Source organism: Ziziphus jujuba, chromosome 1 (genome assembly GCF_031755915.1).
Source record: "Ziziphus jujuba cultivar Dongzao chromosome 1, ASM3175591v1".
Taxonomy (NCBI): domain Eukaryota; kingdom Viridiplantae; phylum Streptophyta; class Magnoliopsida; order Rosales; family Rhamnaceae; genus Ziziphus; species Ziziphus jujuba.
Window position 1 is genome coordinate 44995220 of NC_083379.1, and position 20712 is coordinate 45015931.

Genomic DNA, 20712 nt, shown 5'->3' on the forward strand with positions numbered 1-20712 from the left:
CACCATTTTGTATGGCTCTATCAAAGTTAAGGGAGTTAAAAAGGATCAACTGCAAAAATTGGTGAATAAGGGATTCGCTCAACCAAGCATATCATTTTACAGGAGCCTATTTCGTTCATGGAGAAAAAGAATGATAATCTAAGTTGTGTATCAGCTACCGACAACTTAACAAGGTGAGCACCCGTAATCGATATCTGTTGCTGAGTGTGGATGTCTGTCGATCAACCCCAAGGTGTTAAGGTATTTTTAAGATCGACTTAAGGTCCAAGTTTTGTCAATCAAGAATTTAAGGGTCAGATATCGTTGAGTTCGAAAGGGAGATCCTAAAGGAAGCACGTGATTTGATGTATGCGGTACACCCCGAAAGTGTGAGGATGTATCGGACGCTCACTAAGTAATATTGGTGGTTTGGCACGATAAAGGAAGTTACAGAATTCGAATCAAGGTGCTCAAGTTTAAGTTTCCAACAAGTGAAAACGGGAAGCAGAAACGTTCAGGGTAGCTTCAACCCTTGTCTATCCCCGTGTGTGGAAGTGGGAGCGACCCAATATGGATTCCGTATACAAGCTTTTCCCCATAGTGAAAAGGTATAATGACATTTGGATAATAATCAACCAACTAAGTCAGAGTACTTCCTATCTATGTGAGAGTGGTTCTCACCAGAGTTAACAAATACACTAGAGCGAGGCTCGACTACTGCATTGTCTTCCACCCTAGGCCAATGGACAAGCAGAGTGCAAAAGTTCATACTTTGGAAGTTATGCTGAGACCGTGCATTATGTAATGTCGGAATGAAGTAGGAATAAGCAATTGTCGTTTATAAGGTTCGTTGTAATATTAGCTACCAAGCGAGCATCGAGGTGTCTTCGTATGAGATTCTATATGGAAGGCAGTGTTAAACCCCACTATATTGGAGTGAAGTAGGTGGGGAGAAGCACCACACAATGACCAACATGAATTGGATGTGAACACCTACGGATCACTATGAATAAGGAAAAGGCCATTCAAGAAAGTTGAAAGCTGCTCAAGATTGACCAATTAGTTAAGCCGACCTGCATGGAAAGAGACCCTGAACTTGAAGTCCGAGATTGAGTTTTTTTGAAATCATCTCCGTAGAAGAGAGTCGTACGCTTTGGTTGGTAGAGAGAGCTAAGTTCTCATTATCTTGGTTTCTACGAGGTTAGCGAAAGAATTGGTGTTGTAATGTACAAGTTAGCATTTTTGGAAAAGTTAACACAGGTATGTGATGTATTTCGCGCATCGGAGCTACAAAAGGACATCGAAGACCTGTCATGTAAGGAGCGACCAGTGCAGAGTTTGAATCATGAAGAATGCGTATGGGTCAATAAAACTATTTTCTCAAGTCAAAAGTCTCGTGGTGAATTAATCTAGTCCAGAAAGCGACGTGGAAGCTCGAGGCACAAATTCGCAATCAATATTCTTATGCGTTTCTGTGACGTATAAAATTTCGAGGATGAAATTTTTGTAAGGGGAGAAGATTGTAACACCCCGTCTCGAAGTACACCGAAAATTTTTCAAATTTGACCAAGGTTGACCGGGTTACATTAATACATGTATGGGAATATAATAGCCCTCAGGCAAGTTACATTAATATATGTATGGGAATATAATAGCCCTCAGGCAAGTTACATCAATACCATCATCATTAAAAGGTTTGTTATAGTTTTTTTTTTTTTTTTTTATTGTTAATGTGATGTTGTTTTACCTTTCTTTCTATGTTACGCATTGGCATATTTAAAGTGTATTTGACATGTGTAGCACTAAGTGAGTGGTGTGGGCGGACGAGAATCTATGATGGTATATTTTGATTGGTTATTTACTAAATTAATTCCATTATATGCCTTTTATTTAATTTGTTTTCAAAGTTCTGCCATTTGTGGAATTAAATTGAAGTAATGTGGGAGGAATAAAGGGATGTATATAGAAGTGTGTTTTCAGTGTAGGAAATTTTTGGCAAGTCCAACCCTTAGGGGAGGTTCTACCAGATTTTCTTTTGGAAGGTCCGGTAGGGTTTCCCTGGGATCAGGGCTTGTCTAGGGTTCCGGTGAAGAATTTTAGACGGGTCTTGACAATCTTCCATTTCTCATCTACCCTCATTTCTCATTAACTGTCGAATAAAATGGATAACATTTTGCATGTTGGTGCATTTAACACACATTAGGTGACTTGTGGGGGCTAAAAAATTGGTAAAATGTGATAACCATAGAGGTTTCGGTAATTACCGATGAAACCTACGATAATTTTTCCAACAACTACAAATTGATTACCATAGGCTTTATTGGTAATTACCGAAGGCCCTATAGTAATCAAATTTTTGTGCCAATTTGAGAACTTTTTCAGAACTTTTGGGGTTTTTTCTCTTTAGGATCATTGAAAATGTATATTTTGCATGTTGTTGCATTTAACATACATTAAGGGACTTGTAAGGGCCAAAAAATTGGTAAAATATGATTACTATAGGGGTTTCAGTAATTACCAACAAAATCTACGGTAATTTTTTAAGCAAGGACAAATTGATTACCGTAGGTTTCATCAGTAATTACCGAAGACCCTATGGTAATCAAATTTTTGTGCCAATTTGAGAACTTTTTCATAACTTTTTGGGTTTTTTCTCTTTAAGATCATTGAAGAAAGTATATTTTGCATGTTTTTGCGTTTAACACACATTAGGGGACTTGTGGAGGCAAAAAAATTGATAAAATGTGATAACCATAGGGGTTTCAGTAATTATCGATGAAACCTACGATAATTTTTCCAGCAACTACAAATTGATTATCGTAGGTTTCATTGGTAATTACCGAAGACCCTATGGTAATCAAATTTTTGTGCCAATTTGAGAACTTTTTCAGAACTTTTGGGGTTTTTTCTCTTTAGGATCATTGAAAAATGTATATTTTGCATGTTGTTGCATTTAACATACATTAAGGGACTTGTAAGGGCCAAAAAATTGGTAAAATATGATTACTATAGGGGTTTCAGTAATTACCAACAAAATCTACGGTAATTTTTCAAGCAAGGACAAATTGATTACCGTAGGTTTCATCAGTAATTACCGAAGACCCTATGGTAATCAAATTTTTGTGCCAATTTGAGAACTTTTTCATAACTTTTTGGGTTTTTTCTCTTTAAGATCATTGAAGAAAGTATATTTTGCATGTTTTTGCGTTTAACACACATTAGGGGACTTGTGGAGGCAAAAACATTGATAAAATGTGATAACCATAGGGGTTTCAGTAATTATCGATGAAACCTACGATAATTTTTCCAGCAACTACAAATTGATTATCGTAGGTTTCATTGGTAATTACCGAAGGCCCTATGGTAATCAAATTTTTGTGCCCATTTGAGAACCTTTTTAGAACTTTTGGGATTTTTTCTCTTTAGGATCATTGAAGAAAGTATATTTTACATGTTGTTGTATTTAACACACATTAGGAGACTTGTGGGCACCAAAAAATTGGTAAAATATGGTTACCACAGGGGTTTCAGTAATTATCGATGAAACCTATGGTAATTTTTCCAGTAAGGACAAATTAATTATTGTAGGTTACATCAGTAATTACCAAAGACCCTACGGTAATAAATTTTTTTTTGGCAATTTGAGAACTTTTTCAGAATTTTTTAGATTTTTTCTCCTTAGGATTGTTGAAGAATGTATATTTTGCATGTTGTTGCATTTAACACACATTAGGGGACTTGTGGGGGCCAAAAAATTGGTAAAATGTGATAACCATAGGGGTTTCGGTAATTACTAATGAAACCTACGATAATTTTTCCAGCAGCTACAAATTGATTGTCGTAGGTTTCATCGGTAATTATCGAAGGTCCTATGGTAATCAAATTTTTGTGCCCATTTGAGAACTTTTTCATAACTTTTGGGATTTTTTCTCTTAAGGATCATTGAAGAAAGTATATTTTGCATGTTGTTGCATTTAACACACATTAAGGGACTTGTGGGCGCTAAAAAATTGGTAAAATGTGATTAATACAGAGGTTTCGGTAATTACCGATGGAACCTACGCTAAGTTTTCCAGCAAGGACAAATTGATTACCGTAGGTTGCATCGGTAATTACCGAAGACCCTACGGTAATAATGTTTTTTAGCAATTTGAGAACTTTTTTTGAACTTTCGAGATTTTTTCTCCTTACGATCATTGACGAATGTATATTTTGCATGTTGTTGCATTAACACATATTATGGGACTTGTGGGGGCCAAAAAATTGGTAAAATGTGATAACCACAAGGGTTTTGGTAATTGCCGATGAAACCTACGGTAATTTTTCTAGCAAGGGCAAATTAATTGCCATAGGTTTCATCGGTAATTACCAAAGTCCTATGGTAATCAAATTTTTTTGCCAATTTGATTACGTTTTCAAAATTTTTGGTGATTCTATTCACGGCTTCTCCAGCCTCCTTGACGCAGATTTTTCAAAAGAAACATTGGCGAGCAACGTCAAAAACTTAAAAACACCCACAAATCCTAGTAGAATCGGAACAAAACCACCATTTGCTAAAGACCCAGATTCTTCCGATCCACCATTCAAGTATTTCTGAAGCAGCAGAGAAGAAACAACCACAAGTGAGAAGGTAAAAGCATTTCGATACTCGTAGAAATAAAGGCGGGATTGAAGATGGGCATTGTCGAGCATTAGCCTGAAGATCTGAGCATTGCTTTCTTCAAACTCAAACTTGTTGTCTTTAGATTTGGTCCTCTTTCTAATCTCAACATTGGTTTTTGATAAGAACCCAGAAGCCAAATCGGAGGAGCCACAAAAAGTTTCCTTATATTAAATCTAAAATAAAGGATATATAGGTCTTTTAAAATTTTTTTAAGGATGTAATGGATATTAAAGGGTTAAAAAAAAAAAAAACCAATGAAGGGGTATATATTATCACAGCCCTTCTAAAAAGGACATTGGACCAAATTCCCCAATGTAGCCCAATTCTTTTTGGGTATAAATAGAGTACCCCAATAACCATTGAAAAATATTCACCTGTGTATCCTAGTCCAAACTACAGGCAAGAACAAGTACTGATAAAACACCCATGCAATGTGTCACGGTCCTACATTTATGCAGCGGAAATAGACCATGCGGCACCAAGACTCTCTAGTCAAGGCCAGCCTTCTCACTATCCAAGTTCATCTATCAACCCATCTGATATCCAATCGTACACCCCTGAGGTTCACCGACGTGAACTACTCTAGCGAGTCACGCATATAGGCGACTATGATTGCTTCCTGGCATCAAGGCCATTAGCGTAGAAGCTCGCCCCATCTATAGGTTCTCATAGTCATCAAGGCTCACGCCGCCCAACAAGCTAGCCTAATGGCCTCATGCCCACTCGGTAGCCTGCAGCTCGACCTTGTGCCAAGATCTAGCCGGCAATCCAACTCTCCATTCAGGCCTTGGTCCATGCATATCCCGAATAGTACCCGACCCTGAGGCATGCACACTAGCATCGTGCCAACATACTACCCAAGGTAGCAACATAAGATCGGAAGCCCACATATGAATGCCCCACACTAGCACGGTGACGCCCCGTCTGTGCCTGCTTAACTTCCAACCCTCTTGAGTGAGGCAGAACCCGATCCCCCACTCAATGGCACGTTTGCTATAGCCTTGTAACAAAGACCTACGTGTGTCTTTAGCATAGCCGATAGGAAACGGCATAGCGAATGCTACACTCAGCCTCTGGCACAGGAGTGACGCGCAATACCAGCTCGTAGCACCTACCGGTATTGTCCTCGGGCCTCTCGGTCCCTCGGAGACATAAGACCACCTCTGTAGCACCTTATGTCCACCCCATGGCTTGCCGTCACCCATGGGAGGCTCGCGTAACCCAAGCTCGAAGCCGGAGCCGGGGGCCGTGAAGAGACAGATACGGACCACCCCTTTAAAGAGCTTATTGAGCCATTTCCTTTCTGGCAGCAACAGATATCACTTTATGCGAGGAATCATAATAGAGTTTTCTCTAGCAAACCTTTATACCTTGGCCCGCCATTCGACATGCACCATCCTACTGACATTCTTAAGAGATTTCCATGACCCGAGATTGAAGATCCCGATCTTCAAATATTTACAAAAATGCCACTAGACCATTCCAAAGGTGCAGACCGTCACACAATGCATGAGCAAGGTTGATTGACCCATTATCATTTCCTACAACATTATTTTGAGGGACACAAGAAATTATAGAATTTGGGGTCACCAAACATTCAATAATACTCTTAAACCAGGTTCGTTCCTCCCTATCTTATGACCAAAACCATTCTAATACTTGGGAAGCAACGGGATTTTTCAATATTTGCTGTAATACATGAAATGTATAATGTCTAGTCATGCCCAACCCAACCTTAAGAGGCAGTTCCACTCAAAATACCAATGCTTACAAAATTGAAAACTGCTACTGGAGTAAACCATAGCATAATGTGAAAGAACCAAATTTTTTGTTGTCTAATGGAAGCAGCAATTATTTAGAAGATTGAATAAATGGGTCTAAACTTCATAGAAGACAGAATCATGGTTTTGAAGTTTCAGCATAAGCCGAGCCAGAAGTAATGAAATTTCAGCTCTATGACGGAAAACTTAGTCTACACTTTCCCCATCAGCCGAAAACAAAATAATTATAACACAACTAGAACAGTATAAGATTAGCTACAGCATGAGTTATGCAACTTGAATTGAATATAAACCATTCCCTAAAAGACTTCCAGCAACTAGCTAAGGCAGCACAACAAAGTCCTAACCTCAAGCAGTATAGGTTTCCCCATATCAGTATCAAAATCAGAATCAGAATAATAGTGCGTGATCATTTCACATCCAATTTGAAGACCAAAATTTATCCTAAAGCTATTTACAGAAACATAGTCTCAGAATCTCAATAACCAATCAAATAGACTGTAATGATAAAAACCATACGAAAACTTGCAGGCTCAACTCTTTAAAGAAAAGAAATTTTATTGATGGTTGAAGAATTGAAAGCAACAACAACAACAACAACAACCACAACTTGAAAACAAAATGTAGCCCAATAAAACACCAACCAAAATTTTTAGCATTATACACAACTACACAATCCCTAAAAAGAAATGAAATTTAGGGCTTCAAACAACACCTTCAACTAATATAGGTTTTTCATCATCTTCCTCTTCCTCCTCCTCCTCCTCGTCACCGCCATTGCCACCGACATTCTTCAACTTCTTGTCCTCAATCTCTAGCCCTTGCAATCCTTCCACACAAGCCTTTCCTCTTTCCCCCAGTCCCACTCCACCAACCACCACCTTATCTTCCTTCTCCTCATCGCCGCGCAAAACCATGTCGTCTCCGCCTACATCCACCGCTCCACCGCCTTTCTTGGCGCCGCATGGTCCCGGAGCCTCAGGCTCCGGACAAACTCCGACCACCTTGTCGGCCCGATCCTTGGCTACTGGCCACGGGTCGTTGACGCAATTTCCGTCGGCGTCCTCGTCCTCATCGGAGGAGAGAAACGAAGCGGCGCGGGATTTTACGGCGGTGGCTGCCTTGAAGAAAGCTTCTTTGATGGAGTCCCGCGGAAGGGCACAGTCTTCAAGGCCCGCATCCTCGAGGCGTGGTGGAAGGATTTGGTGAAGCAATCCACCTTCTTGTTCCTTTGTAGTCTCCATGGATGAATCTCAGCCGAAGCTTCAACCAGTGTTTTTTGCTAAATGGCAACCCTGTTCCCATTCTGTTACTTAAATAAGGGGTAATTTCTATTTTCTTTTTACAGCGGTAATTATTAACTCCATGAGGTTTTTAAGAATAAAAAAATTCCTTATTTGTGTTACAAATATTTATCATAATAATATAATTTTTTTTAATTAATTGAGGTATCTTTTAAAAAAATTGTCATGTTAAAAAATAATATTTATTTTTTTTTGGGTGAACAAAATTCTAAAAAATTGATATAACATGGGTGTATCAAACTATTTTTTATGGAGTGTTTGAATAATGATAAAGTTAATAGAAATTTAAAATTTTGTTGGAAATTGAAATTTTTTTTTGTTTGGATCATTTAAAAAAAAAAATTTGTAAGACTAGCAGAATAAATATCACAATGTGTGAAAGTTAAAAAAAAAACAGTAAATTTTTCTAAAAAAATATCATTTTAAAATTTTTTGTGAAATTAGTTTTACATATTTTTTAAATACAATTTTAACTTTTAATTTTAATATACAAATTTATTTAATTATTTATAAATCCTATTTTTTCTATAATTAACCAAACATTATAAAAAGAATACCAAAAAAACACATTCTCTGAAAATTAAATCTCAAAAAACTGATTTTCAGAAACCAATTTCTTTCAATACTTTTTCTTTTACCAAACACCCATTAGTGTCTAGTGAATTAATACTTTTTCAGAATGGGTGTTTGGTAAAAGAAAATGGCGAAATGCCTTTTTCTTTATGATACAAAATAGAATAAACCCAACCCTGTATCATTCATTGTTGTTAAAATGGACACCTAACTTATAAGTCAGTAATTTTAAGCACGTACGGAATCCAAGGAACAAAGAGCATTAAAGAATTCTTTTAACATTCACAACCTGAAGACCTTTGCTGCCGTCCACCACTTGCAACATCAATTGTGTCAGGCAGGTATCTTTAATCATCAACAAACAAAACCCATCAGCAAACTGAGTAAAATTGAGCATACAACTAAAAATATCGTACTTGTATAAAAAAATAAAAAATAAATAATAAATACTCATATTCAGGGTAGATTTCTTCCCCGTGAAGGGTAGGGGTGGGAATGCACACTAGTTTCAATTATAGTTTTTTATCATCTCAACTAAAGAAAATGCAACACAACCAATATTACATTAGAGTAAAGAACACATACATTTCTTCTTCAGGTTCATTCTTGAGTGCGTTTTTGGCTATACATTGGAAAGCAGCATCAACATTGAATCCTTCTTTTGCAGATGTCTCAAAGTATGGTATGTTTCCCTTAGAAGCACACCATGCCTTTGCTTTCTTCTCAGAAACCTACAACCAGAAGATCAAAATACAAACATAATAAGCAAGAAATAAAATACCAAAAACAATATTTCATTAAAAAACAGAGAATCACAACTGACTAAAAGACAACTTACCACCCGGCTATTCCCTCCATCAACATCTATCTTGTTCCCCAGGACCACAAATGGAAAGTTTTCAGGGTCTGATGGACTTGCCTGATCATCAAATCAACAAAAACAAAACACCTAAGTCATTTTCTTCTTATGTATTTGTAAAATTTATGAAGCCAATCCAGTGGCAATTACCTGAATCAGAAACTCTTCACGCCAGTTGTTAAGATTATCAAATGATTTCATAACATTCACATCATAGACAAGAACACAGCAATCTGCACCACGATAGAAAGCCACACCAAGACTTTGAAACCTCTCTTGCCCAGCAGTATCCCAAATCTACACATAACACAGGTAAAGAAAAGGAGTCAACTTTAAAATGTATTAAGTATACTATCTAGCATGTTTTCTAACTGAAAGCTATTTGTTTTGGCAAGCATCACTGAACATTAGATTTATGCGATCAAGCACGGCTGATCAAAAACAGAACACCAGATAATACTACTACACCACTGAATAGAACTAAATATATTTCGTTTATTAATAAGTATCTCTGCAGCATCACTGTATTAATAAGATGAACAAACAAAGATTTCACAAAACCCCTCTCATCTCAACCAGAATCACCTAATTTACCAACCCATCAATGCTCCTGTTACACAATTGCTGTTTACAAAAGCATGGTTTGAAAAGAAAACACAAAGAATCAAAATAACAATGTACTTAGATTAGTTTACCATTTTTTTGGACATTACAGAATATCTTAACCACCTCATTTTGCAAAAGTAGTATGATTGATTAATCCACATCACTGGAGACAACAGCTTTATAAGTCTATGCAAATGGGTGGTTCAACAGGCAAACAAACAATAACATTACTACACTGAAAATAACAACGATATAGCCCAATCATGATTGTTCAAATATTTATAGCATCAAGGATTCATATGAAAACATTCACTGACAAATATCAAATGCACCAGTTTGAAAAAGAATAACACAACACAAAAAGAACACTCAAACTCTGTCTCACCTGCAAGGTGAACAACCTATCTTCAAACTGGATCTCCTTTGTGAGAAAATCTGCTCCAATTGTCGCCTTATACTGATTACTAAACTTTCGATTCACATACCTGATCGCCCCGATTGGCGGTGATCAATTTCCCAACCCTTCAATTAGAAACCAAATTTCAATTTAAAAAATAAAACAAAAATATAAGATCTAGATTTTAGGGAGTACTGGTTCATCAGCGATGTTTTCCCCACCCTGCAATGAGAAACAGATTAAATAATTAACAAATACAATGAAAATAATTTCCTTTTATGATTAGGACATAAAACTTATTATAATCACGATATCTATCTATCTATTAGGGAAAAAAGGAAAATCAAAGTTAAATTCCAAAGAAGCTCACCCACTGTCGCCGAGGATGATCACCTTTAGGAGCATGCGTCTTCGAGAAGCCATGGATCAAAATAAACAAGTTTCCTTAAACAAAAGCTTAAGAAAATATGGAAAATTGAAAAAAAAAATTATGAATTTGGGATTTGGAAGGTACAGAGAATTCTGATTTTTCTAATTATCTCCTAAAAATGTGTAATTATCTAAAGAGCCAACTGAAAAATTATGAATCTTGACACCAACTCAACCCAGAAAACGACAGCCTGGATTCTGGAGATCCTGACTTGCCTATAATACCCTCAGTTTTTTCTGATCAATTTACATTTCAACCCCTATTCAACCATTTTTTTTTTTTAATTTACTACAAAATATATATATATTTTTTTTCAGTGTTTAGAGCGATGTTGATGGTATAATATTAATGAGGCTGTTTATGATGTATACCGTCTATATATATGGATCTACATTATTGATAATAGTTTTTAAAAATATCGTCATCAATATTATTACATAGAAATAATATTAATAATAATTTTTTTAAAAATTATTATTAATATTACGGAATTCGTATATAAATAATCCATACTATAGTATTTCTATAATATTAATAGGTATCAACTTTTTTAGCAACTATTCTTTAAAGCAAAAACTTTTTTAGCGGCTATATAGATACGAAAATATAATACTTATCCATTAAAAAAATATTAAATCAATCTTTTTAAACCATTAATATATTTAAAATATGATATTTAACCATTAATCCTCCACCTTCAATGTTAAAAACTATTATTATATCCCTAACCAAATTAATATATGAAAAGTCATTCATTAGAGGAGATTTTAATTAGTGTTCATCATCCCATCGCTAAATGGTCAACTATCAAGAACTGGGACAAGTAACATATTTACCATTAACCTAAACTACTTCAAGACAATGGAAATGATATTACATAAATAAATAAATAAAATAGACAACCTCAAAATTTAACAGTTACAATGTAATGGTTACAACAATACTTGATCAAATTAGCCGATTGAAAATTATTCTTACCAAATAAAAATTAGTTTTAGTTGTCCTTCTTCATTTTATCCATGAGTGCAATCTCTTAGAAAGTTTGTTAACCTCCACAAATATCCCACAAGTTCTGACATCCTACAAAATGTTACTTATGTTCATGTTAATTTTTACAATTACGCTCGCATTCATAACTTTCATAGCATCTAGGTCATTCATGCTCCATAGGCTGTTGATAAGCAGGCAACTATCTTAATTGCCCTCAAGCCTAAGCATTCCATGGTGCAAGGGACTTCAACATTTACTTTAGCCAAAATAAAAATTACTTACCCATAATATGCAATCAAGCATTTATATACTAGGATTAAAGATATTCATAGGCACTGGATCAAAATAAGTATGAAACTGTAATGAAAAAAAAGTAACCAATTTAAAACCTTTTGAAAGTTCAAAAAATTAAGTTAGCAATTTAAAACTACGAAATTTCCCCCAAAAAAAAAAAAAAAAAAAAAACCTAATAAAGACTTAAATTGATGTAGTTAAAGTAGGTTGTTGATCAAACGGGTCCATAAACCTACATCAAAAGAATAAGAACAAAAAATAAATTAAAACAATAATAAAAAATAACAAATTCATAAATTAAATAAGCATAACTAAATTTTGCACAAATTAATTGACAACAATAACAAAAAAATTAATTAAGCAAATTAAGCATTTGTGAATGTACACATAATTAACAAAAAAAATATAATAAAAACAATAATAACAATTATAATTATTTAAACATAAGTTAATGAATCTAATTACGAATTTGTTTAGCAGATGTTATGTTTTTTATCCATACCCCCTCGCAATCATTACAAACATAGCCATTATCACATTCTTCCTCATTATCCCTTTCAATCACACTTGCCAACTGAAAGACAAATGGTTGTGAACCATTGTAGAATCTCTAAGAACATCTTCTGCAACTAATTCATCATCAACAAAAGTACCATGTTGTAGTGGAGTTAAAACTACAAACTATCTAGAATCAAGTTGATTCTCAACATAAACTACTTGTTGAATTTGTGAAGCCATAATGAATGGGTCAAAATTATATCCAATTTTATTTAAGTTAAACACTTGAATACGAAAATTCAAAACACAGTGTAATTGACATCTCAAATTTCTCTTATTGCCCCATAGTATGTCATCTCAGATAAAATAAGTTTATTGTCCTTAGCACCAGCAAAACGCTCATTTTTAGCAACTACCTTTACCCCACAATTCTAAGTAAGCTGCTTATTATCCCTATCCAAAGTGTTGAATCGAACTCCTTTAATCTCATATCCTTTATGTTTCGTTACTAACAATTGCGAACCATGTACATTCTATCTTAATGTTTCAAAAACTATATGATTTGGTTGACTTTGCATTTGTTCAATCTAGTAAATGAAAATACAATTATACATTATTTACTCACTAAACCTAAAGCTAAAACCTTGATATTAATAGTTTATTTTTCAGCTTATTTTGCCTAAATTTTTGGATGATTTCAGGCATTTGTCTCAGTGGGTTAAAAGAAATCCTTTTAAGTAGAGGTTTGTAAAATGATGATGTGGGCTTTAGCTATCATCTTTAACCTATATAAGTTATAATAACAAATGCAGTAAGTATTAAGCATAATACCACCTGTAGTAAAATATAGTAACTTCAATCGCTAGTGAAAAATTAATTAACCTCATCACTTCTGAAGTCATCTTAAATAATAGATAATTTATCCCCACAGATATCTAAACAATCAAAACAATAAACATATAATTATTCATAACAATTGCAAATTAAAATTTATTTAAATTTTAAACAAACAATTCATATATATTTTATTGGATACAACACATTACGACTGCCATTACACACGTAGGCTATCTTTGCTAAAATGGTCAGCAATGGGAAGAAAGATATACGAAGCTGGTGTAGCAAAATTTCATGCCCTCTAGCTAGCGCTGCATGATTTTTCTGCCTTACTCCTTTGCTACTCTCATGGGCTAACTTTTTATGTTTTAGTTTATTTATTTATTTTATTCCACTAGATTTTTTTGTAATGGCTCCATATTTTTCCTTTACACCCGGCAATTTGTCTCCAACTATGGGTGCTGAAGTGTAGCTTTCTCCTTAAACAGCCAATATGTTGAAGCTCATCATAATTATTATGCTTCAGCATTCCAATCACACCGTAAGTAGCATGAAGAAAAAATAATAATAATAATAACATGTGTCATTTAATTATAGATTCAATTTTGAATATATATATATATATATATATACAGACAAAAACACAGGTTCGACAGTACTAAATTTTGATAATTTGTTGATCTTTCAATTAAGAATCCTTGAAAATGCATTATGCATTATCCCCTAACATCCTAGCATAACAATGTTAGCCATTTCTGAAATAGTCTTGAACTTCAAATTTGTCGCAATCAAGAAACAACGTTAAAATTGAAATCATGGTGTTCCATATCCACTTTTAACCATAAGATGAAATCATGGTGTTTTCATTCCACAACTTTCACCATAGCTAAATATTTTCGGCATATCTCAGAAGTAATCAAAGAATGTACGTGAACATTATTTACTTATATCTAAAAATATATCTAAAGCCATGATGGACCGGGTTTAAGAGTTAGCCATGATGGTATTCAGCGAAAAAGGAGTTTATCTTGATGATGTTCTTCAGATAGGAAAAAAGAATGGATATATGGTTAAAGTAAAAGCAGAGAAACAAGCAACATAGAGGGCTTACAACTTCAAAGCAAACTTAAACTGTATCGTCCTCCTTGATGAGTTCCCTTTTCCGGAAGAAGATAAACCTCCAAAGTTGCTGGTGGCTATGTCGGTGACTGGTTTGTCTTTCATGAAGAGTAATGTCGTTCAGACCCCATGACCATGAATTTCTTTGAGGTTGACGGAGATCAGGATGCTTCTAGTAATGGAGATGGCCAAAGAAGAAATAACGTTTCAAATTCAGGCATAGCCCAGCCAAGTGAGAAGCTATTAAAACTTTCAACTGGGATGTCAAGCGTTGACCAGTTTCAAACTTGTACATCCAAAGACAAAAAGTTTCACGTCACGTGCGTGCAAAAAGACAGACGCTTCTTAAATAAACAGATCAATCTTCATCAATTTCTATATTATCACATAATCTCACTCCGTTAACTCAAAATTCTGATTTAATTAATACTTTATACACGTTTTCTATTTGATCTTAAATTTATTTAAAGCGATTTTATTTACAATGGAAGTCAATTTTGTCGTTCTTTTAAATTTATTCTCTCTCTCTTTTTTTTTTTTTTGGTTTAATCAAAATTTGTCTTAAATATATCCAAATAAATTATAATAATAATACTTTTCTAATATTAGAACATGTTTTGAAATAAAAGTAAAAGAAGGATATGGACAACAAATTATTCATTGTATCTTTTTATCTATTGTCTTTTTTTTGCAAACTTAAAAAAATGAAATGGGAATATATGATCTTTTATTACTATTAAGAGAATATATGAGTTCGACCTACATTAATTAGATTTCAAAGGATATATGGTTTCATTTTGGAACGTATGCTTGCAATCTGTTAGGAAGCTTGTTCGCCTTCACTGCTTGAACCAGATGAGTGCGGACAAACTCATTGCACTCATTAAAAACATTTAGACCGTGTATGCCATTCATTCTCATACAATCTCTATCTTAGCTAGTAATAAAAATTATTTCTTTCTTTCTCCTCCACTATCATATTTTTATTTCTAAATTGCCAAACGTCTTCATATTAGAGTTTTTTATGGTTTGAAACTACTTACAGAAAGAAAATTTTAGATTTAAAATAGTGAATTTAACTTTAATTTAGTTTCTTTTTTTATCTTTCAAAATAATCTCAGTTCTAAAAAATTTAATAGAACATGGTTATTTTTTTAAAACAGTTTTAATTTTGATGAAACGTGAATTGGAAACTCTTTGAATTTTTGTCTTAAAATATATATATATTTATTTTAGAGAAATAAAAGCTTTTTAATGGAATTTTTTTGACAAAACTATAGAGAATCCATTCAAAGTCCTTCTGTAGTGGAGATATAATATCGATTGCATATATATATATATATATTATTACAATTTACCATTTCTGTAGGTGATTTTCAAATATAGTTTGATGATTGGATAAATCAAAATCTTACATTTGCGGAATATCATAACCAAATACTGGAGGTAATGATCACTATCAGATTTTAATAAACACCATTAGATTTAGCGGTTTTGACAATAAACAGTCAAAGATCATGTCACATGTTGTTGAGTTAATTTTATCAACACTAACTATAAAATTGCTAGACGAGTTCATTTTTTTTTTTTTTAGCAGGATGAAAAATATATATTTTCAAGTATTTATAAAGAAAAACATCCTATAAAGTATTTTACAAAAGCATACTTCAATCTAAGAAACTCTATATGGCGTAAAGTTTATAAGTAGTCTAGAACTCAAAAACTTTATGCACTTAGCATAAAAATCCAACAATCACTGATGTAAAAAATAATAATAAATAAATAAAACCAAAAATAAAAATTAGAATAGTATTGAACATATAAAATCTAATATAAGTTACCATTTTTAGGCGTTAACAACTATCATAACAATAGCATGGAATAATTAATGCACAAAAAATAAAAAAAAATAAAAAGAAATAGTTTTGTGGTTTATACACTATCCATGTTTATCTTTATGTCTTGGACACAAGCACTCGGTCCCCTAACAAAAGTAGATTTCAGTACGATATAAACGAGAAGTATTTATAATTTTTTCTTAGTCAGAAACTTCGAGCGCCCCGTCATAAGATCAAGATGTCTCGCCAGACTGAAAGTTTTGAATTGACAAAGACAAATAGCGGGCAGTTAAGATTTCATGGCGATGTGAGAGTGGCAACAATGTACAAGGAATATTTCCCTCCTAAGCTCGAATTATAACTACAGTAAGGATTATGTAGTATTTTATTTCATTCATCCAAACGAATATTTACCTGTGAAGCTCGAATTATCTACTTTGTAACAATAATAGAAAAAGAAAAAGTTTACCAGACAGAACATTACAAGAAATGTAACTTAAGCATGCACTTAAAAATCGTTCTCACAGAAAGGCTACCATATACTATATACTAATTGTTGATCAAGAGACCCAATTAAAACCATGAAATCCAACATTTAGCACTTTGGAATTCATTACCCAACCCATTCGTGGATTATAATTCAGGGTGAATGATGGACACAAGAAGCAGTACAAGCAACCATATTCCTGCCATTTCATTGAAGTTTAGTCATTCTGCACCTTGGATTCTACAAGAGCATTGAAGTTTCCGATTTCTAGAGCTGACCTTGCCTAAATTCAATAACAGTATCGACTGTATTAACTTTTCCATATATAAGTAATCGTCCATTACAAAAGGCCGGGAAAAAAAAAAAAAGGGCAAAAAAAAAAAAAAAAAAACACCTCTTATAGGTTATAGCTATATATCAAACAGTTTGAGCAACAGCAAGAGATATAGAGTAAAAGACCCCAAGTGCAACAAATTAATTAACAAAGACTCAGCAATGTTCTTTTCTTTCGATCTATATGATGTTCCAATTTTATAAGTGAATTTCATCTTAAGTATGTATATATATATATATATATATATATCAATGTAAAGGAAATTGTCCATGATAGATCTATAACCTATTTTAGAAACATTACATAAATGTTGAAATTAGATCTAGTGAAGGATGGAGTTCCATTAATAAAACATAGATTCTATTTGTTTTGCTCTTGTACCAGAAAAGATGAACAATTGCGGATTTCATGTCAATATTGAATTGGAAACAGAGGTGATCTTTGATGAAGGTTGAAAAACCATACATAGCCCATTGCTCATGGAAAAGTCGTACTGGATAATTGGATGAGGGAAAGTAGGTAGCAAAATCATATCTAAATCCTCAAAACAAAGAATTATCTATTATTGAAGCTCTAACTCACATTAATGAGTCTTCCTAAATCTCCATCTAAGAAAAAACAAAATGAAAATGGCAGCTGGAAATATGACGCCAATTAGAACCAACCCAAGAATCAGCCCATTGCTAGGCTCGTCGTGGTTGAACCGGGTCAAAAAGATCCAAATGAAAATGACCTCCACAAGTATCCCACAAGTTCCGACCACCCCCACAAAATGTGAGCTGGGTTCTAACAACGGTGGAGGTTCGCTATCGCCATGTGAGTTACTCTCCAAGTCAAGTTGTGTCTTCTTCCCCATCCTCAAATACAAGAAAACCAAAATGGCCACCAAAAATATCACGCCGATTCCAACGACACCCATAATCACCCCATTTTTTGTGTCGTGTAACTGAATCACATACGCCGAAAAGAAAACGCCCTCTGAAAGTAGGCCGCAAATCCCAACAACCACAATCTGCAAAGCAAACTCAAACTGTATCTTCCTCCTTGCTGAGTTCCCGTTCCCCGAAGACGATGACACCTCCAACTTTGCCGGTGGCTTTGTCGTCGACTGCTTTGTCTTACATGAAGAGGCATGTCGTTCAGACTCCATGAGTGTCTTTAACGGTGAAGGACAGGAGGCTTCCTAGTTGGCTTTGTATATTGGCCTGGCCAAGTGAGAAGCCGTATATATGCCTATTTAAACTTGGAAGGCTGATGTGGACGTCAAAGGCTTCACTAGTTTTCAAACTTGGACAGCCGAAGACCAAAAATTGATGGCACGTGCGTGCAAAGCTTTTTAAATTAACAGATCAGTTATCAATTTTTATATTCACAGATTCTCACTCCTATCTACGTTGCAATTACCCAAAAATAAGATTCCCACTACTATCAATTAACTGACCACCAAAAAAAAAAAAAAAAAAAAAAAAAAAATTCCAATTATAATGCTTTGAACGCGTTTTTCATTTGATCTTAGAATTATTTAAAGTAATTATATATACAATGGCCTATAAGCGCCGCCTATATCAAATTTGTTTTATTATTTTCAAATTTGTTCTCTTATTATTATTATTATTTTTAATTTAATCAAATTGACTTAATAGTATTCAAAAAAAAATATATTACTATTTCTAAAGAAGAACATCTTTTGGAATAAACGTAATAAGGGTAAAAGGCGAATGTGGACAATAAATTGTTTAATCTATCTTTTCATCTATAGTTTTTTTTTTTAAATTAACAAAAAAAGAAAAATAAAAAGAGACTATATGATTTGTTCTTTTGATATTAAAAATATATGATTTGGATGTATATTTAGGTTTCAAAGAATATATGATTTGAACGTATGCAATGTGTTGGGAATCTTGTTCGCCTTCACACTTGAAGAAAATGAATTAATGACCGAACTCATTGTATTCACTAAAGACTTGCTTTCCGCTTTGTAGATGCTAGGCCAGTTTTTTGGGACTTTTAGATTAATTGTATTCTAGTATACGATTGATTGTATATTAGATATTGAATTTTATGTTCAATTTATAATTTACTTTATATGGTCCAATTTTCAAAGTGATGATTTGAGAGTTTAAAAATTAAAAAAAAAAAATTATTTAGTTTTCTTCTTAATCAATTAATCAAATTTTTTTTTTTGTTGGTAAATTAAGAAAACTAATCTATTTGTAAATTTTTAAACTATTTAATTTAAAAATCAATTTGAAAGTTGAACTAATATAAAATAAATTATAAATTAAAAGTTTAATATGAAAAATTTTTAATTCAAAAGTTTAATATACAATTCAGCTAAAATATAAAAAGTGCAATTAACAAGCCACTTATGAAAGTACAATTTTAAAATCTTTGCTTAAATTAATGAGAAAGAAATTATAAATTAAAGATTTAATATGCAACATTTTAAATTTAAAAATTCAATATACAATTTAGTTGAAATATTAAATGTGCAATTAACACGCGAGTTTTAAAAGTGCAAGTTTAAGGACTTCGCTTGCATTGCCTAGTTTTCTAAACCTTTGATTTTTATTTTGGACCACGGATGGTATACATTGCTACCAGTTTGTCCTCATAGAGACTTAATAGACCCTCATCTTCATTCATCTAAATTAAGGAATATTTTCTGAAATCTCCCGTACTATATCTGCTTTGTGACAACAACAAAAAGCAGAAAAACTTTACTTGCAGACAAAGAACATTGTATAGATTATATATAGAGCTACACTAAACACTTAAGCAACAGTAAGAGACAGAGAAAGGGCCTCAAGCGCAAGAAATTAACGCACATTCAGCAATGTTCTATTCTTTTACATACACACACACACACACACACACACACACATATATGATGTGACTATTATAAAACACGATTGCATCTTTAGTATTAATTGTTACCAGAAATTAATATAAATGTATTTTAGAAACATTAATTACAATGTCAAAATTATATAAGAGAGACAGATATATGTACGTGTGTGTGTGTGTGTGTGACAAATTACAACAAAACAGAGAAACCACTTCATCAACTAATCACAATTGAATCTTTAATTATAGCTGATCGACTAATTAACTATATAATAGATTACATACATACATATGCATATCTATATGCTGGTTTATTTGGGCTATCTATTATTGAGGCTGAGCATGGGAGCTATTCTCTAACTGACACCGCAGTTTCTTCCTCATTCTCCATCTCAGAAAGAACAAAACGAAAATGTCCGCTGGAAATATGACCTCAGTTATAACCAACCCCAGAATCAGCCCAGGGCCAGCCCTGTAATAATGGAACCGAGTCAAAAAGATCCAAATGAAAATGCACTCCACAAGTATTCCACAAGTTGCCATCACCCCCACAAAATGTGATGTGGGTTCTAATATCAATGGGGGCTGGCCATCACCATGAGATTATTCTCCAAGTTGCCATCACCTACTTAATGCGTCTTCTTCCTCACCCTCAAATATGAAAAAACCAAAATGGCCACCACAAATATCACGCCAATTCCTATGGTCCCGATAATCCCATTTGTGGTATCGTACAATTCAAACACGTAGGTGAAAAAGAAAACCACTTCCGCAAGTGTGCCGCAAATTCCAACCCCAACAATCTGCCACACAAATTGTCTCGTCCTCCTCGGAGGCGACGTCACATCCAACGGCTGTGGCCGTGGTGTCTCTGTC

At 33.8% G+C, this 20712-nt stretch overlaps 2 protein-coding genes across 2 annotated transcripts; both read right to left on the minus strand.

The window, feature by feature from the left end:
• Positions 1 to 6963: 6963 nt before the first annotated feature.
• On the minus strand, positions 6964 to 7883 carry LOC107404973 (uncharacterized). The gene has a single exon (XM_048466834.2). It carries the CDS (start codon positions 7665 to 7667, stop codon positions 7128 to 7130), a length of 540 nt encoding a protein of 179 aa, XP_048322791.2. The 5' UTR covers positions 7668 to 7883; the 3' UTR covers positions 6964 to 7127.
• A 440-nt stretch (positions 7884 to 8323) lies between these two features.
• LOC107404922 (ras-related protein Rab7) lies at positions 8324 to 10725 on the minus strand. Its single transcript, XM_016011927.4, has 7 exons — positions 10533 to 10725; positions 10358 to 10384; positions 10151 to 10250; positions 9310 to 9456; positions 9139 to 9219; positions 8886 to 9031; positions 8324 to 8645 (listed from the first exon to the last, which is right to left on the minus strand). Exons 1-7 carry the CDS (start codon positions 10583 to 10585, stop codon positions 8576 to 8578), a joined length of 624 nt encoding a protein of 207 aa, XP_015867413.2. The 5' UTR covers positions 10586 to 10725; the 3' UTR covers positions 8324 to 8575.
• Positions 10726 to 20712: the final 9987 nt, after the last annotated feature.

Excerpts from the sequence above, each read along its gene's own strand:
- LOC107404973 (XM_048466834.2), bottom strand. The coding sequence starts at position 7,667 with ATGGAGACTACAAAGGAACAAGAAGGTGGATTGCTTCACCAAATCCTT.
- LOC107404922 (XM_016011927.4), bottom strand. The coding sequence starts at position 10,585 with ATGGCTTCTCGAAGACGCATGCTCCTAAAGGTGATCATCCTCGGCGAC. Across the intron at positions 9,457-10,150 it reads ATAGGTTGTTCACCTTGCAG|ATTTGGGATACTGCTGGGCA; the intron begins GTGAGACAGAGT and ends TGTTATGTGTAG. Across the intron at positions 8,646-8,885 it reads AATGAACCTGAAGAAGAAAT|ATACCTGCCTGACACAATTG; the intron begins GTATGTGTTCTT and ends TGATGATTAAAG.